The sequence below is a fragment of the Hyperolius riggenbachi genome, chromosome 5, assembly GCF_040937935.1.
Source record: "Hyperolius riggenbachi isolate aHypRig1 chromosome 5, aHypRig1.pri, whole genome shotgun sequence".
NCBI lineage: Eukaryota > Metazoa > Chordata > Amphibia > Anura > Hyperoliidae > Hyperolius > Hyperolius riggenbachi.
The window spans coordinates 42,946,557-42,974,354 of record NC_090650.1 but is presented as its reverse complement, the minus strand read 5'-3'; the positions used below and the strand labels follow the sequence as shown (position 1 = coordinate 42,974,354).

At 46.7% G+C, this 27,798-nt stretch overlaps 1 protein-coding gene across 1 annotated transcript in view; it reads right to left on the bottom strand.

The window, feature by feature from the left end:
- LOC137518156 (macrophage mannose receptor 1-like) overlaps window positions 1–27,798 on the bottom strand; it is a 335,787-nt gene that overhangs the window by 153,851 nt on the left and 154,138 nt on the right. The window contains exons 16-20 of the mRNA XM_068235568.1: window positions 20,533–20,574; window positions 17,760–17,923; window positions 16,898–16,965; window positions 15,309–15,409; window positions 6,567–6,709 (exon numbers count right to left, since the gene is read on the bottom strand). Coding sequence (XP_068091669.1) covers window positions 6,567–6,709; window positions 15,309–15,409; window positions 16,898–16,965; window positions 17,760–17,923; window positions 20,533–20,574 — 518 coding nt within the window. The remainder of the gene's footprint in view (window positions 1–6,566; window positions 6,710–15,308; window positions 15,410–16,897; window positions 16,966–17,759; window positions 17,924–20,532; window positions 20,575–27,798) is intronic.

Genomic DNA, 27,798 nt, shown 5'->3' with positions numbered 1-27,798 from the left:
TTCACGCTGCTGCTGAGGCGGGGGGTTTGGGCTGGTGTGCCGGAGGATGGAAGCGGATCAGAGGAACCTGCTGCAATTCCGCTGACCCTGCATGGTGGCACCACCCACTGCGTTGTTGCTGCTGCTGCTGCTGCTCTGACAGTGCCCGATGCTGCTTCCCCCTCCTCACCCCCTTCCACCAAGCTGACCCAATGCGCGGTGAAGGACAGAAGGACAGATAGCGGCCTGTCCCAAACCGGCTGCTCCACGAGTCCATGGTGACGTGGACCCGTTGACCCACTGCGTGATCCAGCCCTCTCCCGACATTGGCCATCACAGAGCAGTGAAGTGCAGGGATGGCCATGCATGCAAAAAAATGTCGGCTGGGGATTGGCCAATCGGGGGCTGCACACATCAGGAGCGCACGCATGTCGCTCCCCTCCTGCACAAGGGAATAAGGCAGGAGTTGGGAGCACATGGCCCGTGCCAGCAAGCCGTTCAGCTGACGCACGGCTGCTGGGAGGCAGAACCCTGACCACCCCCTGGAAGATGTCGCTGAGCAGGGTCTGGCGACGCCTTTTGCTGGCACGGGAATCACTGGAGGGAGCAGAGGAGGCCACTGAGGACTGGCTGCCAGAACAGGCCTCAGTGTCGGTGGCAGGAGTTGCAGAGGGAGGAGGAGCAGTGCATTTCTGACGCACTCCTGCTGGTGCTGCTGGAGGAGGTGGAGGAGGGCGGGTGGCTGCTGCCGACGGCTTCGCAGTGGTGGCGGGTCTGCCACTGCCAGCTTCCTTCAACTTCATGAACTCCTCATGCTCATGAAAGAGTTTCCCTGCCAGATGGGTCACCAGAGAGGTGGTGCCGTACGCAGAGGGGTCCTTCCCTCTGCTGAGCTGCTGGCGGCACTGGTTGCAGGTGGCATACTTGCAATCCACATATGGCAGGGTGAAAAAATTCCAAATTGGGGAGGTGAAGTTTCCCCTTCGGCTCGAAGGTGCTGCTGCCGCTGGTCTCCCTGTGGTGGTTGGGGGGGGGGGGGGGAGGTTTCTTGGTGCGGCTGGTGGCACTGGCAGAACTCTCCGGATCAGCACGCTGTGTGGCCTGCATACCACGCCCACTTCTGATCCTGCCTATTTCTGCGATGCTGATCCTTCTAGCAAGGCCCGCAGATGCATCCTCAGTCTCTGTCCTTCACCCTGTCATCATCATCCTCCCCCTCTGCAAACATGTCCTGCTGGGATGACCCCACAAACTCCCCTTCTGCATGCATGGGCTGATGGACACTCACCACTGTCTGACTATCCAAAGCATCATCCCCCAAAGTGCCCATCAGCATTTCTTCCTCCTCCAATTCTGCCGCAACAGCAGGGGCGTAGCAATAGGGGTTGCAGAGGTAGCGACCGCATCGGGGCCCTTGGGCCAGAGGGGCCCCGAAGGGCCCTTCCTCAACTACAGTATTAGCTCTCTATTGGTCCTGTGCTCAAAATAATCACTTCTATAGATACTTTGAATAGTGGTAATCATTAACAAGCTATTTCCCATCCCCTTCTTGCATCTCTGACACTGTAGTTGCTATTGGCAGATTTTGGTGTGCCGTATCAATTGTTATGTATAGAGTGCTTGGGGGGCCCCATTGTAAAACTTGCATCGGGGCCCACAGCTCCTTAGCTACGCCACTGCGCAACAGCACTCCATACCATCGCTGTGTTTGGGGTAAAGAAGGTGCTGAGTGACAGGGTGCTGGTGTTGCCCGCTGGGGCTGGAGAAATGCACTCCTCCTCCTCCTCAGGCAGTTCTGGGTGGCTGCTGCTGCTCTTGCGAACAGGAGTGGTGGCGGGGGTGGAGGACTCGGTTTCAGAGCTAATGGTGGCCTGCTCATCCACCATCAGTTCCACCACAGAGTCTGCGTCCTTCTCCTCAGTAGGACGGCTACGACCTGGCGGTGGGAGGAACATCTGCGCCACATGCTGCTGCGTCTCTGCAGGGTGACTCCCAGCTGTTGGGTGGCCAAGGCGTCCACGGCCAGTGGCTAATGGCGGAATAGCCACTGGTGCAGACACAGAACTGCGCATGGTGGTGCTGCCACGGCCTCCTCTCTTGCCGATGCCCTTGCTGCCCCTGCCCAAACCGCGGCTGCCAGTGCCAGACATCGTATATTTTTAATATTATACAAATGAAAAAAAAAGTTATGTATGTAAAGGCGGGTGGGACAAGTGGGGTATTAAATGGGGTGGGACTGGTGGTGGTGGGTATGTGAGGTGACGGACAGGTGTACTCTACAGCAGAGATCGGTGTATCGCTAACGAGAGAGTGCGCAGTTCGCACACAAAGACCCTAGCTGACGCTGACTGACGGTGTCCCTATACACAGACTACAGTACAGTACAATTCAGCGAATACACAATACAAGTAATATAAACAATAGGACGGGTGTAGCACTAACGAGAGTGTGCGGACAGCGCAGACGTGCACTGCGCACACAAATACCCTAGGTAACGCGGTGATGGACGGTCCCTATACACAGACTAGAGTACACTACAGTACTAACTAAACAATAGCAGAATCTAGCTAAACAATAAAACAGGTGTGATTGATTTATAGTGTATGACCCTCTGCTCGAATTTCTGACTCTGATTTCTGCCTCCTGATTCTGTACTTAGCTATCTGATCTGTTGCCGATTTTCTGCTGTCCTTTTGACTCTGATTTGTGTCTTCCGACTCTGTACCTTATCTGCCCGACCCGTTGCCGACCTCAGCTTACCTTTGACTACGATTAGCCTGACGATTCTGTACTGCTGCCGACCGATCTGTTACCGATTTTGCCTGTACGACCACTCTGTTAGTGATAGTCCCTACAGCCAGGGGGCTATCACATAGGAGTACTCCTGTATATTGTGCACTAAACACCTGTGATCACATTTCTTATTAAAGTACTGATTTTGTGCTAGTGAGCCTTCCGCTGATCTACTATCAGTAAGATACTGATTACTTTGGTTCAGGGATATATCTGTATTAGGTGGTGATACTGCAGATCACCACATAATCAGATACTTGTGCTCTCGCTGACACATTGTTACACAAAGCACCTAGACAAGTGACCGGCTTTCACATTCTTGCTACCAGGCTTGTATGTGATGGTGAAGTTGAAGCGAGAGAAAAACATTGCCCAACGTGCCTGGGTTTGGGATTGAGTCTTTTAGCACCCTCGATGTACACCAGATTTTTATGATCGGTGTTCACAGTGACCGGATGTTCAGCTCCCTCCAACCAATGTCTCCATTCCTCAAAGGCCATTTTGACTTCCAGGAGTTCCCTATTGCCAATATCATAATTGTGTTTGGCAGGGGAAAATTTCTTAGAGAAGAAGGCAGAAGGACATGGATGCAAGCGTTCTGGCTGACCGGAATATTGTTAGAGAACTGCCCCTACACCCACCTCAGAAGCGTCCACCTCCACACAAAAGGGCCGTAGAATATCAGGATGTGTCAGAATAGAGCAGAACAGAAAGCCATTTGAGAGCGGCAAAAGCTTCACAGGCCTGAGGCGGCCAATTAGTGGGGTCGGCTCCCTTCTTGGTCAAGTCTGTGAACGGTGCGACCAGGGTTGAAAAGTTCTTAATGAACTTGCGATAATTGTTTGCGAAACCCAGAAATCGCTGCAAAGCTTTGAGACTTTGAGTCTAGGCTGTGGCCAATCCAAGACTGTGGATAATTTCTTCTGATCTATGGACAGACCAGAATCACAAATGACATATCCTAGGAACAGTATCTGAGTAACCTCAAAGAGGCACTTCTCCAGTTTGGCAAACAGAGAATTCTCTCTAAGTTTCGGAAGCACCAAAATGACATTTTCCCCGATGTTCTGATAGGGAATTAGAATAAATCAAAATGTCATCCAAATAGACTACAATAAATTTGCCCACAAAATCTCTGAAAATATAATTGACAAAGTCCTGAAAGACAGCTAGAACATTACAGAGACCGAAGGGCATCACCAAGTATTCGTAATGCCCATCCTGAGTGTTAAAATCCATCTTCCATTCATCACCTTGCTGGATTATGATCAAATTATATGCTCCCCTCAGGTCCAATTTTGAAAAGATCCTTGCCCCCGACACTTGGGCAAATAAATCATCGATCAGAGGCAAGGGGTATCTGTTTTTTATTGTGATCTTATTCAAACTCCTGTAATCTTTGCATGGACGTAATCCACCATCTTTCTTCTCTACAAAGAAACACCAGTTGATGTGAGTATTATGCATCTGCAGCCACGTAAGACCTAGAACCAAGGAGGTGGAGGGCATTCTAAGTATATAAAGCTGCAGTTTCTCGAACTGCCATAAACTAAGGTACCCATTTTTATCTGAGAAACAGGTAAAAATGGTTGCCTTGACTATAAAGAGAGGGGCAATGTTATGGTGACCCAGTTATGGTTGCTTTCCCAATTATAAGGGTATTTATATGTATTTTTCTGTCACAGTTTTTGCCACCAAACTGGCCCCACTGCCACTCTAGTTCACCCCCTTTAACCTTAAGCTTGACAAACTTATCCTTTGCCCAGTTCCCCTAACTAATCCTTCCACCACCTGCTGCTCCAACTATCACTGGTGTGCCACAACATGAAAAGCACACTTAAGGTAGCCATACTTCTAGCAATGTATGGGCAGATTCGACCAAGAGACAAATCTCTCTCTTATTGAATTAGATTAGAGAGAGATTTGCCAGCTTCCCATACACCACAGGCCTATTCTCGATCAATTTCATGCTGAAATAGATCCGGAATCGGCCTTGTGCGCCACGTCCACCGCTTCGCCGCACCAACGCTGTCCCCTAATGTAATGTCCCCATGAAGCCCTGTGTAAAGTAGACATTACCTGTCCATGGTCTGCGATTGTCCCCCACTGGCTTCCGGGATTCTTCCTCTGCATACACGCGTGCCTATTAAGGGCACGTGTGTGTGACGCCTGACATCACACGCGCGCCATTACTAGGAAACCATGGGGGGTGTGTGTGTCTGGAGAGGGGAATACACCCGGAGCAGCAGAGGGACAAGTGCAGGCCGGGGACATGTAATGTATACTTTACACTGGGCACTGAGGGGACATTTTACATTAGGGGACAGTGCCGTGGGTTTCGTCACCTTCGTCGATCATTGTGAAATTGCATGCCGTTCCTACCACACACCTGATTGAGCAAGTCAGCTCAACATCTTGCTCACGTAACATCTTGCAGCTTACGTGAGTGAGAAGGCAACCAATTTTCATCCTGAAATTGGTTGCATTGTCAATTGGGCATGCACTTGTTGGCAGCACCGATTTTCATCCAATTCAATTATAAAAATCAGATGGTCGATCAGCCGCCAAGTCACCTGATGTATGGTCACCTTTATGGAGGGTGCTTGGTATGGCCACCATTGTTAAAAAGACACTGAAGCGAAAAAAATATATGATATAATTAATTGGTTGTGTACTATGAATAATTACTAGAAGATTAGCAGCAAAGAAAATATTCTCATATTTTTATTTTCAGGTATATAGTGTTTTTTCTAACATTGCATCATTCTCTAATATGTGCAGATTACACAACACTCAGCATTCAAAATGATTCTTTCAGAGCAGTCTGTGAACTAATGACCTCTCCTCTGGCAGAGAAAAAGTAAATAGTTCAATAACACTTGAGATAATAAAAGTCAGATAACAGCCCTCTCCACGACTTTGAAAGTCGCAGAGCTTAATTCCTTTTTTGCATAGAGATAACAACTGGAGTTTCTTAACTCTTCCTGTACTGGAAACAATTAGACTGATGTATCTGATCTTAATGTTTTATTTCTTAGCTGTACTACACATACAAATCATAATATCATAGTTTTTTTTTCACTTCAGTGTTTCTTTAAGTACAGTTGTCATGCCTCCAGTCTTAACTGCTGCTGTCCTCATTGTGGTCATATCACACCTCAACAATGATTTGAATGACATGTTGTACAGAAACAAGTAGTAGCTGAGCAAAGATTTGAAGTCTGATTGCTGGAGCTAGGATACAGTGTTTGTGAATGTTCACCAAAGTCATTTTCTCATCGAAAATACAATTTTTTTGCAGAAATAGATTGTGTTTTTGTGAAAAAATCACTATTTTTAAAGCAAGACTGTGGAAAAACTCATATTTTTACGATGAAAATTCGCAAAAAAACGCATAAAATAACAAAAAAAAATTTGATGGCAATTAATGGGAAAAGAATATTGGCATTTTGTTCATCATCACTGCTAGGAGAGGTACCAAAATCCCCCCACACTGGATATGCACATGTGGTGGGTGGAACAGGTGGATTGATTATATTGTAAACTAATATACTGTTTATCAGTATCATTTTAGGGCAACAAAAGGAATATCTAAGCTTTCTAAGTTTATATTCAAGGAATCATGGTATGTCAACTGTTGAGATCAACTGTGATTGGATTTTGGGGAATAAATATTGGAGGGGGAGACACAGAGGACCTCCAGGGTCCCCCCAGCAGCAGTCATTGGTCACTGGTAAAATTACTGGAATCGCTGCTCCCTGACCACTACAAGATTCCATTGTTATTCAGCTTACCTTATTCCTAAATGCCAGCCATTCTGGTGGACATCCACCGGGTGGAGCCGGAGCTGTGGGAGCAGCTGTCACGTTGGTATAATTGGTTTTCCTTTCACAAATAAAACTGTTTCTGTCGCCACAGTTTATGTCATACCACAATCCTGAAATGGAAATGTATAAAAAAGTGATATATTCAGTATACAAACAATAAAATAAGCCAGACAGAACCCAATAATGCAACACTAGTGGACCCCAGGCTACTTGGTATGACCCAATGGCTGGGTTATGTTTCTTCTCTCTCTCCTTGTACTGATGTACACTGGTATTCAGGGATATTATTATTATTATTTATTGTATTTATAAAGCGCCAACATATTGCGCAGTGCTGGACAATAAATACATACAATGATATAAAAGATGACAAACGTAACAAAGTTATACAACACAGGGCACAGCTATACAAAGCAAACAGTGTACAAAATACATGATCATGTGATTTGGTGCTGGTTGGGTAGGCCCAGTAATACAAGTATGAGGCAGCCATAGGAAAGGAGCACACGATCATATAGAATGCACTAGGGAAGGGAGGACCCTGCCAAAGGCTTACAATCTAAGGGGATATACAAGAATGCTAAGCTGAGCTCCTTTCTATTTTAATATTTTTAGTATCACAGCAGATTAGTAAATTAACAGGAATAACCCATTTTGATAGAAATCTAGGCGGCAACACCAATACCTGAAAGCAAGTGTTGGCCTTACCTCCAAAACATTTCACATCTGGTTATTTACAAATAGTGATGGACGAACATTGTGAACCGTTGTCATGATTTCGCGAACGCCATTGCGGCAAGCGCATGAAAATGGGCACCAAATATGATCTGGAGTACCCCTTTAAATTCATTAGCCTTCTTTTAAAAGATGAGTGTTCTTCCATCTCACTACCCCTGCACTGGGGGGATGTGAGTGTTTGTTTGTACTTACTGAGAGAAGCCATTTACCCTAAAACCAGAGCCATTCACATAGCTCACAAATCTACTATAAAGGTATTGATAAAAAGATATACGGACAAGAAAACATTCTGCATGTCCAAGCCAGCCACACATTAGAGGAAATGATGTGGTGTTTATTCCGCCCTAGCTAAGGGGACCATAAACCATGGTGGCAGGGTCACTGGTTCCTACTTCAAAGATGATACTAGCTAGGCCAGAACAGACCAGGTCGTAAGATCATTATGTGGCCACATTCCTGCATGTAGCCTGTCCTGCAGAAACCCAGAGACATGTCCCTTAATGAGACTTTGATATCTCATTTCACAGTAGTCCATAATTAAATGGATTTTGTGGAACCGTTTGGGCCCAGCGGTCCACAACTCGCAGTGCGTCATGCGACCAGCGCAGCACACCTTCTGAGACGTTAATCGATCACATAGTTGCCTCACAGCCTGAGATATCGATTACATAGACAGGGAAGGTGTCACTCCAAGCAAGTTTGATATCGATTGGTTCAGCGCATGATGACAGAATGTAAAATGTTGGGTTTTTATATGATATGTCAGATATCCGCTGAGTTATGGCATAATTGGAGAAAATGCCAATTCTGTCCCTCAGACAATAGGGGCGGACTTCAGCAGCCTGAGGTCAGATTGCTAAGGGTGGGGGAACCTCTCTTGTTACCATCCACACCCTCTGGCAGAGAAAGGGTTAAAACCGACTGGACACTCAGGCTGGGAGAGAGTCCGGCTGCAGCCATCCATATACCACCAAAGGATTGGCATTTCATTCTACCAAAGGACTTCTATCTAATTCACAGAACTTTCCATAACTGGACTTCATATCTTCTGTTGGACTTATTATCGCAAAGGACATGGTAACTAGAGATGTAGCGAACGGTTCGCTGGCGAACAGTTCCAAGCGAACTTTGGTGGTTCGCGTTCGCCTGTACCAGGCGAACTTTTGCGGAAGTTCGATTCGCCCCATAATGCACTATGAGGGTCAACTTTGACCCTCTGCATCACAGTCAGAAGGCACATTGTAGCCATTCCGGCTACACTAAGCGCTGGAGCCCCCCCCCCCCCCCCCCCCTTATATAATGCAGCCTCCAGCAGCCATTACAGTCACTCGTCTGCCTGCTATTAGACAGACTAGGGCGAGCTGCTGCAGATTGTTCTTCTAGGGACAGTTAGTTAGGTTCTTGGCTGCTTCGCTTGCTCCTGGCTGATTATTATTGCTTTTATAGCACCCCTCAACAGCTCTTTTCAGAGCTAATCCTATACTTTTTTTTTTCTGTGTGTCAAACTGACACTTTTGTTGCATGCACAGCCTTGCTAATTCATAGTGTGTGTGCCACTGCCAGCAGCCTAGCACATTCAGTGACTACCTGTGTGTGTGACAGGGAGCTGCACATTGTACTACCCAGTACTGCATATACCCAGTACCTGTTGTGTTTACTTAACCCACCTCATCACTGCATATACCTAGCTTTGTGTTGAGTGAACCCAGCTCACTGCATCTAACTACCTGTTGTGTTCAGTGAACCCACCTCACTGCATCTAACTACCTGTTGTGTTCAGTGAACCCAGCTCACTGCATCTAACTACCTATTGTGTTGAGTGAACCCAGCTCACTGCATCTAACTACCTGTTGTGTTGAGTGAACCCACCTCACTGCATATAACTACCTTTATTATTCAGTGAAACCACCTCACTGCATATAACTACCTTTATTGTTCAATGAACCCACCTCACTGCATATAACTACCTTTACTGTTCAGTGAACCCAGCTCACTGCATCTCTCTACCTTTACTGTTCAGTGAACCCACCTCACTGCATATAACTAACTACCTGTTGTGTTCTGTGAACCCACCTCACTGCATATAACTACCTGTTGTGTTGAGTGAACCCACCTCACTGCATCTAACTACCTTTACTGTTCAGTGAACCCACCTCACTGCATATAACTAACTACCTGTTGTGTTGAGTGAACCCACCTCACTGCATATAACTACCTGTTGTGTTTAGTGAACCCACCTCACTGCATATAACTACCTTTATTGTTCAGTGAACCCAGCTCACTGCGTCTAACTACCTTTACTGTTCAGTGAACCCAGCTCACTGCATCTAACTACCTGTTGTGTTGAGTGAACCCAGCTCACTGCATATACCTAGCATCCCCCCGAGATGGACAAAATGGACAAACCAGGTCGAGGAAGAGGTAAAGGCATACCCAGAGGAAGGCCACCAGGCACTGGCAGGTCTGTGCGAGGTGGTGTTGCTGTGATTTGGCCTGGCCCAAAATACAGTGCTCAGAAGAAGGCACGTGCCATCACTTCCCAAAATTGTGAGGATGTGGTTTAGTATTTAACACAGAACACCTCATCTCCCACAGCCAGTGCCACCAGCGCTAGTACAAGCACCACATCCGCTGCATTTGACACTTCGCAGGAGTTATTTGGTGGGGGGGAAATCACTGATTCACAGCCACTACTGCAACAACAAGAAGAAGGTGCAGGTACACCACCTCATACGTCTGAGTTAGGTGGCAATAGTATGGACGTAACGTGTGAGGAGGGGGATGATGAACCACCTTAAGTTGGTGCAGTTGAGGAGGTGTCTGAGGAAAGCGAAGCTGGGCAGGAGGATTATGATGACGATTATATGGATGCCACGTATGTTCCCAGTAGAGGAGACGAGCAGGGGGACAGTTCAGAGGGGGAGTCAGAGAGGAGTAGGAGGAGACGACTCCATGATAGAAGCAGAGGGAGCTCGTCCTCAGAAACAGCTGGGGGCAGTGTCAGGCGCCATGTATCGCCAGCTATGGACAGCCAACCAACATGCCCTTCAACGTCAGCTGCTGATGCCACCGTAGCGCCATCACCCCAGGGGGGCTCAGCGGTTTGGACATTTTTTAACATGTGTGTCTCAGATCGGAGCAAAGCCATCTGTTCTCTCTGCCAGCAAAAATTGAGCTGTGGAAAGGCCAACTCTCACGTAGGGACAAGTGCCTTACGAAGGCACCTGGAGAAAAGGCACAAACAGCTATGGCAAGAACACCTGAGGAAAAGCAGCACCCAAAAGACAAGCCACCCTCCTTCTCCTCTTACTCCTTCAGGTGCATCGTCTTCATCCGCTTTCTCCCTTGCACCTTCAAAGCCACTCTCCTCCACACCACCTCTTCCCTTGAGCGGTTCCTTCTCTGCCCACAGCAGTACCCAGCTGTCCGTAAAGGAAGTATTTGAGCGTAAGAAGCAAATGTCTGCCAGCCATCCTCTTGCCCGGCATCTGACAGCTGGCGTGGCAGAACTATTAGCTCGCCAGCTATTACCATACAAGCTGGTGGAGTCAGAGGCTTTCCGTAAGTTTGTGGCCATTGGTACACCGCAGTGGAAGATACCAGGCCGCAATTATTTTTCACAAAAGGCCATACCCAAACTGTACCGTGCAGTTGAGAGGCAAGTGGTGTCATCTATTGCGAAGAGCGTTGGGTCAAGGGCCCACCTGACCACGGATGCCTGGTCTGCCAAGCACGGGCAGGGCCGCTACATTACGTACACAGCCCATTGGGTAAACCTGGTGACCGATGGCAGCAAGCAGGGAGTACGTGGCTGCGCAGCGGACCGACTTGTCACACCTCCACGGCTTGCAGGCAGGCCTCCAGCCACCTCCACTCCACTTGCTACATCCTCTTCGCTGTCGTCATCCTCCTCCTCCTCCTTGGCTGGTGCCGTGATCTCCTCTCCATCTACACAGCCCCCGCACCCCAGGGCCTATGCTGCATGCCAGGTACGACGGTGTCACGCAGTGTTAGACATGTCTTGCCTCAAAGCGGAGAGTCACACTGGAGCAGCTCTCCTGGCTGCTCTTAACAAACAGGTGGAGCAATGGCTGACCCCGCACAAGCTTGAGATCGGCAACGTGGTGTGTGACAACGGCAACAATCTCATTTCCGCGTTGAATTTGGGAAAGCTGACACATGTACCCTGCATGGCACATGTGCTGAATCTGGTTGTGCAAAGATTTGTGTCCAAGTACCCAGGCTTAGAGGACATCCTGAAGCAGTCCAGGAAGTTGTGTGGGCATTTCAGGCGGTCTTACACGGCCATGGCACGCTTTGCGGACATTCAGCGTACAAACAACTTGCCGGTGAGACGCCTGATTTGCGATAGCCCGACTCGCTGGAATTCCATCCTGCTGATGTTCTCTCGCCTGCTAGACCATAAGAAAGCCGTCACCCAGTACCTGTATCATTACAGTACAAGGACACAATCTGGGAAGATGTTGTGGCCCAACAACTGGACACTGATGCGAAATGCATGCAGGGTCATGGAGCCCTTTGAAGAGGTGACCAAACTGGTGAGTCGCGCTGAGGGCACCATCAGCGACTTGATCCCCTACGCTTACTTCCTGGAGCGTGCCGTACGTAGAGTGGTGGATACAGCTGTGGAGGAGCGTGAACGAGAACAGTTACGGCAGCAGGAGTCGGAGCGATTTACATCCGAACCAGATGTTTCCACAACACCTGCAGCAGCACAGAGGGGGGAGGAGGAGGAGGAAGAAGAGGAGTAGTGTAAGGAAGGGGAGGAGTCAGACTCTGATGATGATGATGAGGAAGGTGTTTCTGTGGAGGAGGAAAAGGCGGCAGAAGAAGAACAACCGCGGCAGCTGTCACAGGGGGCTTCTGCTGCTCCACGTTCCCGTGGTATTGTTCGTGGCTGGGGGGAGGAAGAGAAGTTGTGTCCCGTCACTGAGGAAGAGCAAGAGGAGATGGAGAGTACGTCTGCATCCAGCTTTGTGCAGATGGCCTCTTTCATGTTGTCCAGCCTGTTGAGGGACAACCGTATCAAAAAACTCAAGGCGAATGACCTGCACTGGGTGGCCACGCTACTAGACCCTCGGTACAGGCACAAAGTGGCAGACCAACTCAACAGAAGGCGGAAAGGATGCAGCACTTGCAGAACAAGATGCTGATGATGCTTTACAATGCCTTTTAGGATGATGTGGCTGCACAACGCAATCAAGGTACCACTGGCAGTAACCCTCCTCCTCACAAGTCTACGCAGGCAAGGACAGGACGCTCCAGCGATCTCAGAGTGATGTCGGACATGCGGACATTCTTTAGTCCAACTCCTCGCCATAGTCCTTCCGGATCCACCCTCCACCAATGCCTGGACCAGCAGGTAGCCGACTACCTGGCCTTGAGTGTGGATGTAGACACTGCGAAAAGCAACGATGAACCCTTGGACTACTGGTTGCGCAGGCTTGACATGTGGCCAGAGCTGTCCCAATTTGCCATCCAACTTCTCTCTTGCCCTGCCGCAAGCGTCCTGTCAGAAAGGACCTTCAGTGCAGCTGGAAGCATTGTCACTGAGAAGAGAAGTCGCCTAAGTCACGACAGTGTTCAGTACCTGACCTTTATCAAAATGAATGAGGCATGGATCATGGAGGGCTACTGCACGAAGTCAGTCCCCACACACAGCATCTCTGCCTGCAGGCCACTTGCCTTCTCCGTTACCACCAACAGGGTCCAGGACTCTAGGCGGATTCCTAAATTTTTAAGGCTGCTGCTAGCAGCGGCCGCTACACTCATTTTTCTGGTGCGTGTACATGCCTGCCTAATTTATCTGGCTGCACTGCGGGCGGCTGCAACAAAAAAAACAAAAGGCATGTACATGTGTCCATCCCCCTTCGTGATCATTACCTTGCCGCAGTGAAGGGGCTTGCGTATCACAATGAAGCAATGACCGCCGGCTATTTGAGTGTCTCGGATGGAGTTGGGACACAAAAGATAATAAGGTCGATGCTTCATTGTGGTCAGACCAAATTTGATTAGCTGGACAGTCACTGTTGTTCTATCATTGAGCTACCCTAGCCCGGCGACCATATGGGCTTGAAAACCGCCACGGCCTACACTCTCGCCACGGTGCGCACCAGTCCAGCACGGCCGTCACTACGCAAACAGCTGTTTGCGGTGCGTTACACAGTGAGTTTGGTGTGTCAGTGTGAAGCAGAACTCTAATTACACTCCCTGATTGATGTATGCACATGCAAGATGTTTTAAAGCACTTTAGGTCTGCAATTTAGCATTCAATGTGATTTCTGCCCTTAAAACGCAGCTTTGCGTCACATCCAGATTTTTCCCCGGGACTTTGAGCATGTATCCCACTCCGCCATGCCCCCCTCCAGGTGTTAGACCCCGTGAAACATCTTTTCCATCACTTTTGTGGTCAGCATAATTTTTTCTATTTTTCAAAGTACGCATCCCCATTGAAGTCTATTGCAGTTCGCGAACTTTTCCGCGAACCGAACCTTCCGCGAAGGTTCGCGAACCAAAAATCGGAGGTTCGCGACATCACTAATGGTAACTTGACAAATTGCTCAGACTATCAATAGCTATTTTCTCATTTAATCTTTATTATTTCTGTATCAATTTGTTTCATTTGCTATATTTTTGTTCTGCATTATTTCTTTAAATAAACAATTCAAAATCGTTCGTCTAAGTGCTGTTCTGAAAATCTCCGTAAAAGGATTAATCTCTCCATAGAGACGTTACCATAACTGTTTTGATATTAATATTGTTATTTTTCTATCTCTAGAAAGGTTGCGTATTAACCCTTTTTCCTACAGGATTTAGCTAGAGTTAGACTTAGCGAATCCGTACGCTTTATTGCGGATTGGTGGCAGCGACCTGGCCTCTATATGAGAGCCCAGATTGTATCGATTGTATATACAATCGAAATTGGACTGTGTGTGGACTCACCAACCAATCCAAAAGGTTACTTTGCCTGCAGTGCTGACTGCCTTCAGGATTCCCTCAGGGTCTGGCTTTATGGTGAACTGCAGCAAAGGGAACAGGAATTGGTGGGTGACTGCGCATACGTCACAACCGTACATGAATTTTACTGCGAAACTTTGCAAAGTAAACATTATCCTGTGCCAGAGCCATCCTTCTGAGTCCCTTCAGCCAGCGGTGGTGACTCCCGCAAAGCTGGACAGTGTTAGACGCCGAGAAGGCCTTCGATAGTGTGGAATGGATGTGGCTGTTTAGAGTGCTGGAGAGGAGTTTTCTGGTTCTGCTGGGAATTTTTTGCATTATGTTAAGTCCATGTATTCGGTATCATATGCTTGTATTTCTACACCTGGAAGAGTGGGCCCTCCTCTTTCCTTGGGCAGGGGCACGAGACAGGGTTGTCCATTATCTATATTTTGCTACCTTAACAAGTGGGAGGCACAAATACAAACTGTTGTAATTCCAACACCTTTCTAAAAACAACGTTCTGATGCTGTGAAACTGTTAAAGAATCACGAAGCCTTTTCAGTGCTACTGAATAGATTTTTAGTCTGGACGTTCACTTTATCCACGAATGCTCTGTCCTCTCCCTCCTCACTCGCGTTCCTGAATGGCTGCGCACAACAGCCATGGCCAGGAGCATTCTGGGCATGCACAGCTCAGAAACAATTGAAACTGCACACACCTGGGATGCTCCTGGCCGAGGCTGCTGTGTACAGTGGTTCAGGAGTGTATACAGCGCAAAAACAATGGGAAACAAAGGGAGGATTGGAGAGCTCAGATCACTCCCAGTTTAAATTCAGCAGAGCTGTGGTAGTTTTTGAGATTATGAACTGCTGAAATATATGGAGTTAATTATCTTATGCAATGGGGTAAAATACTGGATAACTGCCCATACACTGTAATATCAATGCAGTAGTTGTACGATAAGATTTTAACACTTTATTGTTGAGCCTATACTATACACACAAGTCATACCTTGATTTATACTCATTGTTACGCAATTCTCTTCATTGTTGGCAAAGTTGGGTTCATTGTTTGCCCATGCAACATAGGTTATAGGAGAGTCGTCCATCCATCTAAATACATTAATAGAGAAACAAACTTTCAGTTAAAGGGGCACTATGGTGAAAATTATGCTATTCCATATCAGTTATTTAATAAGGAAAGTATAAATTTCACCATAGAGCTTGTGTTAAAAAAAATAGCTCCTAACACCAATTCTACTCTCCTACACAGCTGACCTGTGTCATTAAATAAGCTCTTCCTGATAAGACATGTAATCAACAGTAAAGCACTCAGCAGTAACAGTAGTATGCATGAAATTTACATTAACATTCATTGATTTTTCTAGAGCATACATAAGATTTTACTGAACTGACAGTCCACCACTTAAGAGTCCAGTACGAATATCTGTCCACCTCCTCTCCCCAACTTTGTGGAGAAAGGGAGATAACTAAAGTCCCAGAGTTCCTCAAGAAAAAATGAAAAAACAATAGTGTAATGCCGCCAGTTCCCAGTGCAACAACCACATTTGTGATTCCACTCGTGAGTACATGCAACACCTTACCCAAAATATCTCTACTGCCCTTTTATTACCCTCACAAAAGGGCCAAGGGAGTCCTAGCGCTGGATTGGTGGAGGCAAGGGGAATGAGGGAAACTTCTCAATAATCCAGAGGCTATCTTCTACTGAGGTAAATATCTAAATGGGTCACTTTTTTCCCTATAGGTACACTTTAATGGACAACTGAAGGGAGAAAAATATGGAGGCTACCATATTTATTTCATTTTAAACAATACCAGTTGCCTGCCAGCCCTGATGAGCTATTCCCAGTGGTTAAAGTTAGCCATGGGGACGGTTAAGGTTAGGAATGGGGGGTGGTTTCAGTTAGCCATGGGAAGTGTTGGGGGACAGTTAAAGAGAGCCAGAGGTGGGCTCATATAATTAAAAAAAAAACCTAGGCTACCTGAACCCGGGGGGTTGGGCGGATCAGGTAGCCGCCATCCACGCCACTCTCTGCCACTCCTGAGCCCTGCTAGGGCCCTCTTTAGTGACCTCTGGGTCACAATGCTGGAATGAGAGAGATATCTCTCGCCCAGTGCGCAGGGAGGCATGGGGCCAGCAGGGGCGCAGCCAGGGAGATAAAGCTGCCCAATAACAGCTCTTTAAAGCCTGCAGGATCGCCCCTAGTGGATGTTTGAGCAGAGAATCCCTCTCCTCACTTACCCTCCGAGATAGCGACAAATACTGTTGCTAATTTCAGGAGGGGTGTTAAGGTTAGGTATTATGGAAGCAAACATAGTTATTGCAATGGCATGACGATGACAGCATGCTAACTATGATATGCCTGATTTGTGCAAGACAGAACGTTGCGACCCCTCACCACAATGGACACAAGGAACTGACATGGTTGAACATCCTTGTTCATTGGAACATTCTATGAAAGGGGCTTATTTTTTTATCAAGTGTGAAAATAGGGTATCTTTAGATGCCAGGCAGTCAAAAGCAAACACACTATCACACAGTAAGTTAAACATAAACGGAATTCGCGAATAAACACCTACTTAAATTCTTTATCCAAGGATAAGCGTAAACCAATGAAATACAAATCACTCTCCCCAGTCTTCAAAGCCTAAAAGGAAAAAGAATATGAGGGCAGTTATGTGCAAGGTCAGTGCTGGACTGGGATGCAGGAAATCTGAGGAAATCTACTTGCTGGCCAAGCAGCAGTAATCAGGTGTTGCTGCTCACAGTGAGGACTTGCTGCAGGTTTCTATTGGGAGTGATAACACAGGGTTACTGCTGCTTGGCCAGCAGGTGGATTTCCTCAGTTTTTCCAGCTCCCAGTCTGATACTGTGCAAGGTGTTATACCGCAGAGTGCTATATACCGTACTTTCCGGCCCATAAGACGCTCCTGACCATACGATGCACCTAGGTTTAGGGGACAAAAACAAGGGGAAAATACTAAACCTGGTGCATCCATGGTGCAGGAGCTTCTTGTGGAACGTTTCCCCACATAAAAGCACAAAAATAAACATTATTTACGTATTAGTCTTAAAGTGGATAAACAGAATTCCTTATTTGACATGTACTAGAAATCCCAATATATCGAACTGCTGCTTTAAGTGCTGCTCATAAACCCACAGTCCAGTTTAGTTCCAAAAATAATATACCGTATGAGACCACTAGACCACTAGACATCAAGTATGGTGTATGAGGGCGGGCGTCAACTAGTATGCCCCAAGTGTAAACAGTATTTATACTCGAGTATATACGGTATTTAATCCATATTACAAGCTTATTTCAACCAACCTAATAGGGGAGGGGGGGGGGAGCACAATATGTATCAGAAGTTTTTGTCCTAGTAATATTAATTACAAATGCTTGTACAATCCACACAATGTAGATGATGATTCAGAACTTACATAGTTCCACAGGAATTGCCTTTCCTCCTCATCTTCAATTGTCACCAAATCAGCAAAATTTTTCTTACAGAATTCTCGAGCTTTGTCCATGGGCACCTCGTCCTTACTCACATAATACTGACTATCATTCCGTACCAGCCAACCATCACTGCTCACTTCAAAATCTGTCACACACAGAGGAAAATAATTTAGTATAGTAGCCCCATGAAAGCAAAGTGATGAAAATAATCACAATATTACAGTTTAACCACTCTGCAACAGCCTAACGCCGATTGATGGCCGCAGAGTGGCTCCGTTGTTCCTCCACGACACCATATGGCGTCATCTTGCAAGAAGTGAGGTTAGACGGTAGCTTGCACGAACGCGAGCTCTCATCACTGTAAAAAGACAGCCGCAGCACTCAGCCTGCCAGCAGGTGATCAGCGCTGGCAGGCTGTTCTTTTTATTTATAATAAAAATGTACATAGCCCCGACATCTTGAGCAGCGCTGTAGAGAGTATATTTTTGTGTCACTAACTATCCCTCTGGTAGATTCACAATCTAATCCCTGGCATAGCCATATGTATGTAAGGTAGCGTAGGGCTAATTTAGGGGGGGGGGAGGGGGAAGATAAATAAAAATGAAAAATGTTGCTCTTCTTTAATTAATTAAACAAAAAATAAAGAAAATTTGCAGCAATTAGATGCCACCAAAAATAGTGAGAAGAAAAGGAGGTAATATTAATTTGGGTGCGAAGTTGAATGACCAAACAATAAACCGTTAAAGTTGTGAAGTGCTGAATTGTAAAAAAAAAATGGCCTGGTCACTAGGGGGTATAAATGTCTGGTCCTCAAGTGGTTAAAGGAGGGACGAGTGGCCCTGGAGCTGGAGATTCTTTAAAGGATACCACAACTGAAATGTGACATAATGAGATAGACATGTGTATGTACAGTGCCTAGCACACAGATAACTATGCTGTGTTCCTTTTTTTCTTTCTCTGCCTGAAAGAGTTAAATATCAGGTATGTAAGTGACTGACTCCGTCCTGACTCAGACAGGAAGTGACTACAGTGTGACCCTCACTGATAAGAAATTCCAATTATAAAACACTTTCCTAGCAGAAAATGGCTTCTGAGAGCAAGAAAGAGGTAAAAAAGGGGAATTTCTTATCAGTGAGGGTCACACTGTAGTCACTTCCTGTCTGAGTCAGGACTGAGTCAGTCACTTACATACCTGATATTTAACTCTTTCAGGCAGAGAAAGAAAAAAAGGAACACAGCATAGTTATCTGTGTGCTAGGCACTGTACATACACATGTCTATCTCATTATGTCACATTTCAGTTGTGGTATCCTTTAAATGGATGTGAAGAGATGTTTTCGGTAAGAAAAACAAAATGCAGCACATAAAAAATCGTATTCACGTAGAGCACCACCTGCTGGTTTGTCTGGCAAGCTTTGTAAAAACAGGTTCTGCAGACTTATACGAGAGCCTCTGCCTCTAATACTTTTAGCTGTAGACCCTAAACAAGCCTGCAAGTCAGATGTTTGTGACTGAAGTCTGACAAGACTAGCTGCATGCTTGTTTCAGGTGGGTGATTTAGGCACTACTGCAGCTAAAGACATCAGCAGGACACCAGACAAATTGTAATGTTTAAAGTGGTCTGAAGCTCAGCATTTCTTCTTTGCTTAATCTTTTAGAGCAAAGAAGAAATGCTGGGAATACACCCAGGGCATCGTGAGTTTTTTCGGCAGATAGATGGCTCGATAGAAAATTCCCGACAAGTCTGTTCTGATTTTGATCGTTTTTCTGAACATTTTTTTCATAGAAGTGAATGGAAATCAATCGAAAAATCGTTCAGCCAGTAAAAAAACTCATTGGGCTTGATTCACAATGCGGCGCTAAGTGTTAGCACCGCTGTGAAAAGCCTCTTAGTGCCCCCTAAGTAGCTCTGCGCACACTAACGGCCGCGCAGAGCTACTTCCCGCACAACCCCACCATGATTCGCACAGCCCCGCATCGATGCGCCGTTTCGTGGGCATCCGATGCGCCGTTTGTCACACGAGGTGCGACCTTCACAGGGCAGCGGGTGCAATGTTATCGTCGCACCGCGCACTATTACCCGCCGGCCTGAGCGGCGATTTACTCAGTGTGTGGGCGCTAACCACCTAACACCCCAGTTTACGCCCATGAAGCATTAGGGCTCACTAACCGGCTTAGCGCCGGTTAGTACATCAAGCCCATTGTGTATTCCCAGAAAAAAACCTACTATCACAAATGTTGCAGAACAGCATTTAAACAGTTAAACACAGCACTTTGCTCTGCAGTGGAAAGCCCCTTCAGCTTATGATCACATCTGAAGAGGTGATAACATTATCTTTTGTTTACATTCCTCTGTTGTTACATTCTTAGCTGTGCTGAAAATGAGCTCTGTCTGCTTGTAGTATGCACTCCTGTGAGAAATGTAATGTTTACTATAAGATTTTAATATATAATAACAGCTTCTATGAATAAAGTGTAATGACAGCTTTCAGAGCATATTAACTGTACTTTGGGAACCTGTCAATTGTAAACAGACAAAATTACTTGTGCACAAAAAGCGAATATGATAACTGTATGGGTAATAAAGAATAGGAAAACACATTTTTATTTAGTGTTATGTCAGAGTTTGATTCCATTTTGAAAGAAAATAGATATGGCAACCTCCATATTCCTCTCACTTCAGGTTTATTTTAAGGTATAAACAGTTTTGTTTTTTGTTTTATTTTTATAACACAAATAGGGAAAGGTTCTTACCAGGAAAAGGTTCACTTGTGGGTTCTGGGTTTGGCACTACACCTGATAAGAGAAAGCAAAAACGTTAAAACCAGCTTGATCCAGATAGACACTTGATTGTATGAAGTAAGGATGAGCGAGCAAGAATTCTACGGTCGATTTTGTAGATTTCTGTGAGAAAGGACCTCTTTTTTTGCCATGTAGTTGCATAGCTCCCAACTGTCCCTTTTTCAGGGGGAAAGTCCCTTTTTGGGAGCCCTGTCCCTCTGTCCCTCTTTCACCCTCATTTGTCCCTCTTTCAGGACCTTGTCCCTCTTTCTATGTAAATATATATATATTTCTATACTAAAATGTGTTTGCTTGACTCTAAATTTTATTCCCAACCTTTAAATTGATATATTACTAATCTTAAAATGTTACTATGAAAGAAAATGAACCAGGATAGAAAGGACCAGTGTGGTTTGAATTATAAAACAACATATTTTCATATGAAATCTTTATGGTGTGCATGACTAGAGGCGTGGTGAGGGCTTGACCAGGGGTGTGGCAGGGGCGTGGCTTTAAGTGTCCCTTTTTCTCATCTCAAAAAGTTGGGAGGTATGGTAGTTGTATTTTTCGCCAAACATTTGTGAGGGGGTGGTAATGGCACCAAATATCAGCGGGAAGTGCAGAATGACGTTTGCTGGAGTGAATCATTTGCTCCCAGGATGCACTGCAAGGTCCAGGAGCCAATTGGAAGGGATTCCACCACAAGCAGATTAAAAAAGGGGCGGAGGGAGGGGTATCATTCTGCAAGCTACTCAGAGCTGAGAAAGAGCTTAGGGAGAGCTGTGTACAATTCAGGGAAAGTGTAGGAGGGTACTTAGGGCTATTTTCTGTCAGATTTACTGACAAATCTCATCATGTGTACCTAGCATTAGTGTAGTGTTAAGGCCCATTTGCACCACACAATTTTCCCGACCTCGCTACATGGGTTTAGCAATGCACACTGATAACAACCATCAAGGTGGATCGGATCTTTAAGATACCCGACAACGCAGAACAAAGTACATTGATCGCTTGACTTCCCGTTCGCGGCGGTTATGTGCCGTCTTGTAACATCGTGCAACAATGCGAGCAGGAAGATGAAGCGATGAACGATCGTTGTCGGATGGACGTCGCTGGATCAGTTGGGTGTCCATCACTTAATCACTATTCACTACATCCTTGTCAGTTCACTTGTCAGCAGCACTGTAGTGTGAAAGGGTATCTAGACTTCACTACACTTCGCTTGAGAACTAAGGCCTCGTTCACATCTGCTGCGCTGAGAAACGTGTGAACGAGCGTGGTAAAAATAGCATGCGCTTGTGCGTGCTTTAGTGCGCGCGTCTGTGCATTGCTCTGCGCTTCGTTAAAGCATGTTTTGCTTATTGTAGTAGTTGTCCATAAAGCTTTGTTTTTATATGTAAAAGTACTTTTTTTTCTGATTAGGGGTAAAAAAACACATGCGCTTCTTTGCGCTTGTACGCACTTCTATGCACTAAAAAAGCACACCCATTCACTTGCATTGATGTGCGCTTTACAGCTCAACGCACAGAAATGCATGCAACTCTACGTTTTTGTAACGCTGCTCAGCGCAGCACATAGATGTGAACCAGCTACATTTAATTACATGGAAAAATCAATACCTTGATGAACACACATTGCAGTGCGCTGCGAAAAGCGCATAGAAACGTCCCTGATGTGAACGAGGCCTAAGTGTACTGTGTGCGTATTACTGCCAGTGTTCTGAGGGTAACCGCCTGTCACTTGACATTTTTTGTGACATGGTTTGGTTTGTGAACCCGTTCTCCTCTACAGCAAATACGTACCAGTGGAATTTCATTCCCGCATTACAGTTTGCAGTGTTACAATCCTATTGTTTTGTGGTGATGCACTGTTATATTGCCAAATAATAAAAAATCACAGTGCAATTTACTCCATGCATTAAAAGTAGTTCATAGGACACATAGGAGATAGGACAGACTAACAATTAAAGGGAACCTTAACTGAGAGCGATATGGATGTTTCCTTTTAAAGGACTTACGAGGCCTGTTTGCGCCCCCAAAAATAAAAAAGTGAGATACCTGTGTCAGTTTTTGAGGCACGGAGGACATCGTCCGGGCCCTCCATGCCGTTCCACCGGGTCCCCGCCGCTCAGTATCCCCCTGAACGTCCCCCGACCGCACGGCCCGGGTCGGGATCTCCAGCCTCGACAAAGATGGCCGCCGGAACTGGCCGCAGCTGCGCAGTCCGCATAGCCGCGAGTGCGGCTGCGCAGCTCTAAGGCCAACCCCCCGATCCACGCTACAGGAAACAGCCTGTTACGTGGATCGGGGGGTTGGCCTTAGAGCTGCGCAGCCGCACTCACAGCTATGCGGACTGCGCAGCCGCGGCCTGCTCCGGTGGCCATCTTTGTGAAGGCTGAAGAGCCCGACCCGGACGGCGTCCTCCGTTCCTCACAAACTGACACAGGTATCTCACTTTTTTTATTTTTTTGGGCGCAAACAGGCCTCGTAAGTCCTTTAAACAATACCAGTTGCCTGGCAGTCCTGCTGATCTCATTGACCAAAGTAGTGGCTGAATCACACACCTGAAACAAGCATGAAGCTAATCCAGTCTGACTTCAGTCAGAGCACCTGATCTGCATGCTTGTTGAGGGGCTGTGGCTAAAAGCATTAGGGCCCGTTTCCACTTGTGTGGTGCGAATCGCCGCTGTAAAAATTTGCATGCGGATGCGAATTTCGCATGCGGGTCTATGCAAATTTTCCTGCGAATTCGCATGGTTGACGATGTATGGGAATTTAACCATGGCAGTGCTGGTGTGTTTTTCCATTGTGTCTATGCGAATTCGCATGAAAATTTGCATGACAATTCGCATACCCAAACCGCATGCGAATTTCCTATTAAATACATTGTGGTATGCGGCATGCGAATTTTGATGGCTCTGCCATGCGAATTTTTTCTGCACAGAAAACCGCAAAGGAATCCTGACAAGTGGAAACAGTCCCATTCACTTGTATTGCTATGCGAATTTGCATGCGAAAAACGCATGCGAATTCGCGATAGTGGAAATGGGCCCTCAGAAACACAGGATCAGCAGGAGAGTCAGGCAACTGGTACTGTATATTCCTGCGTATAAGACTACTTTTTAACCCTTGAAAATTATCTGAAAAGTCAGGGGTCGTCTTATACGCCGGGTGTCATTGATGCCGGGTGATACGCCCTATCCTGTTACCGCCTCTCAGATCTCGCTGCTGAGGACTGTAGTGAAGCGGCGCAGGCGCACATGTGCGAGATCTGAGAGGCAGAGAAGGAGGTAAATAGGATACAAGGGTGGGCCAGACGGGTGAGAGAGGCGTGTTTAATGGGCACAGCGCGATCTATTCTTCCATACCGCTCTGATAAACAGGTAGACAAGGAGAGTTGACCAATCCACTTAGGGAGAGGGAGAGTTGACCAATTTAATCAGTCAATCCCCTATATACTGTTATATACTGGGTACCACATACAGTACAGCACCAGTATCTGTTCATATATAGCACCAGTGTATGATGTTTTTCTAATTTTTATTTGCTGTGCGTTGGTAGAGGGGGTAGTCTTTTACGGCGAGTATATCCCAAACTCTATATTTTAACTGGAAAAGTTGGGGAGTCGTCTTATATGCCCAGTCGTCTTATACGCCAGAATATATGGTATTATTTTAAGAGGAAAAATCCAAATCCAAATCCTTCTCAGTTTAGGTTCCCTTTAAAGCAAACGTGTAGCGGCGTGCACGAAAAAAGGGCGCCGTGAAAAAAGGGCACGAGTTGATAACGAAATGGCGCCGGTTATTAAAGAAATCTGATAACGATAAACATTGTTATCAAGCTTTGTTAATGATAAATACCATTGCAAAAACAGACGAGAAATAATAACGAAACGATATTAACTTTAAATATCATTACGTAGTTCAACAATACAGCTTAACCCAACCCTACCCTCACACAGAACCCTCCCCTGGTGGTGCCTAAAACTAACCAGTCCCCTGGTGGCGCCTAACCCTAACCACCCCCCCCCCCCCGGTGATGCCTAACCCTAACCACCCCCCCTGTGGTGCCTAACCCTAACCCCCCTGGTGGTGCCTAACCCCCCCCCCCTGGTGGTGCCTAACCCTAACCACCCCCCGCTGATGCCTTACCCTAACCACCCCCCTGTGGTGCCCAACCCTAACTCCCACGGTGGTGCCTAACCTTAACCACCCCCCTGGTGGTGCCTAACCCTAACCACCCCCCGGTGTTGCCTAAAACTAACCGCCACCTGGGTGGTGCCTAACCCTAACCACTCCCCCTGGTGGTGCCTAACCCTAACCACTCCCCCTGGTGGTGCCTAACCCTAACCACTCCCCCTGGTGGTGCCTAACCCTAACCACTCACTCTGCAGAAACACCCTTTTACATAGTAACAATCATATCTTTGATAACGTAAAATTTGTAAATATAAACAAAATAACATGACAAAAACTATAACGTTGCAAGCTTCTAAAATGATAACATACTTCAAAAACCATATAATGTTAATGATATTTATCACAACGCCGTTTTTCAGCTTTTTTCGCCATATTAACGATAATTGCATTAACGTCTATGGCGGCGCCCTTTTCGTCCACCCTCAGTTGGAGCCCTTTTTTCCTGCTACCGTGTAGTGGGGAAAAAATAGTCCGATACTTGCCTGTGGAGAGGAAAGGCTCTAGATCCAATTGAGCCATCCCTGTCCCCTCTCGGTCCCCTCATTTATTTCTTTATATATCGCCCACATATTAAGCAGCGCTGTACAGAGTATATTGTCTTGTCACTAACTGTGCCTCAGAGGGGCACAGAATCTAATCCCTACCAGAGTCATATGTCTATGTTGTGTAGTGTATGTATCATAGGGCTCGATTCACAAAGCGGTGCTAACCCAGTTAGAGACTTTAAGGGCCTGATTCACAAAGCGGTGCTAACAGTTAGCACGCTGGTGAAAAGCCCTTTATCATGCCTAAACTCAGTTTAGGCATGATAAGTTTAGGTGTGATAAGTTTAGGTGTGATAAGTTTAGGCATGATAAGTTTAGGCATGCTAAGTTTAGATAAGTTTAGTCCCGCACGCAAAGCAGCGCCATTAAACTCTATGCGAAGTGCACCAGACTTTGCTAGCGCAAAACTTTTGATCAGTTGTGCACTGCGGTGCTAACCCAGTTGGTGCTTAAACGTATCACGCCTAAACTTATCACACCTAAACTTATCATGCCTAAACTGAGTTTAGGCATGATAAAGGGCTTTTTACCAGCGTGCTAACTGTTAGCACCGCTTTGTGAATCAGGCCCATAGTCTAGGGCTAATTTTAGGGGGAAGCCACACAGACAAAGGGATAACATACAAACTCCTTGCAGATGTTGACCTGGCTGGGATTCGAATCTGGGACCCAGCGCCACAAGGTGAGAGTGCTAGCTACTATGCCACCATGCTGCCCATTCCAGTGATGTTCCTCAGTAAAGTTACGCTGCCTCCGGGAGCCCTCAGAATGCTTGGGCAGAAGATGGGCGGCTCCGTACGCACATGCACGATTGTGTGGGAGTACATGCTCAAGCATGAATAGTACGTAACCGCCTGTCTTCTGAAGTTCTTGGGGACGCGAGCATACCTCCCAACTTTTTTAGATAAGAAAGAGGGAAACTTAAGCCATGCCCCTGCCACACCCGTGATCACGCCCCTAACACACCTCCAGTCAAGCATACGATAAAGAGTTCATAAGAAAAATATGTTGTTTAATAATTCATAGGCCATTTTTCTTCCGATTAACATTTACCCTCAATAAAACACATTTTAAGTAGAAAAATACATATATTTACATAGATCTGTCCATCAGTCCTGAAAGAGGGACAGGGGGACTTTGTTCTCAAAGAGGGACAGTCCCTCCAAAAGAGGGACAGTTGAGAGCTTTGGACACAAGTGCTTCTGAAGCCTTCCGCCGGCTCACCAGTTGGTTTTGACTAACAGCTGTAATGGGGGTGACAGAGCTGGAACGAGGAGGATCAAGAGGTGACAGGGAAGGCTCAATAGGATCCAGAACCTTTCCTCTCCATTAGTATCTTGCTTTATTTTCTCACTTTAGTTTTACTTTAATGGTGTGACTGAGTGCAAGACTGCGTAGAATTGTACAAAAGCCCTGTAAGGTACACGGGGAGAGGGTCAGCTAGGCCAGTGGTTCTCAACCTAGGGTCCGCGGACCCCCGGGTGGTACATCGGCAGCTGTCAGGGGGTCCCCCAGGGGCTGTGAACAAAATGGTGGATCTCGCCCCCAGGAGAGAACTGTCGGCACGGCAGGCAGTGTCGGGGCGTATCAATTTACTTATGCCCGTTCCTGCGTGGACTGGTGTCGCCGGGCTCTCCTCCTGTCCGGGCTCTCCTCCTATCGCCCGCCTAGCGTCCTGTCGCCATGGTTACCCAGCAGCCACTCATGTCGTCAGAGTTGCTGCTGGAAGTAACCATAGCAGGAAGACGCAGCGAGAGGAGGAGAGTCCAGCGAAAGGAGTCTGCGTGGGAACAGGGCTACGTAAGATTATACTGGGGCACTACCTGGCTATCTATACTGGGGCACTAACTGGCTATCTATACTGGGGCACTACCTGGCTATCTATACCGGGGCATTACCTAGCTATTTGTACTGGGGCACTACCAGGCTATCTATACCGGGGCACTAACTACCTATCTATACTGGGGCACTACCTGGCTATCTGTACTGGGGTACTACCTGGCTATCTGTACTGGGGTACTACCTGGCTATCTGTACTGGGGCACTACCTGGCTATCTGTACTAGGGCACTACCTGGCTATCTGTACTGGGGCACTACCTTGCTATCTGTACTGGGGCACTACCTGGCCATCTGTACTGGGGCACTACCTGGCTATCTGTACTGGGGCACTACCTGGCTATCTGTACTGGGGCACTACCTAGCTATATGTACTGGGGCACTAACTGGGTATCTATACTGGGGCACTACCTAGCTATCTGTACTGGGCCACTACCAGGCTATCTATACTGGGGCACTAAATGGCGATCTATACTGGGGCACTAAATGGCTATCTATACTGAGGCACTAAATGGCTATCTATACTAGGGCACTACCTGGCTATCTGTACTGGGGTACTACCTGGCTATCTGTACTGGGGTACTACCTGGCTATCTGTACTAGGGCACTGACTGGCTATCTATACTAGGGCACTACCTGGCTATCTGTACTGGGGTACTAC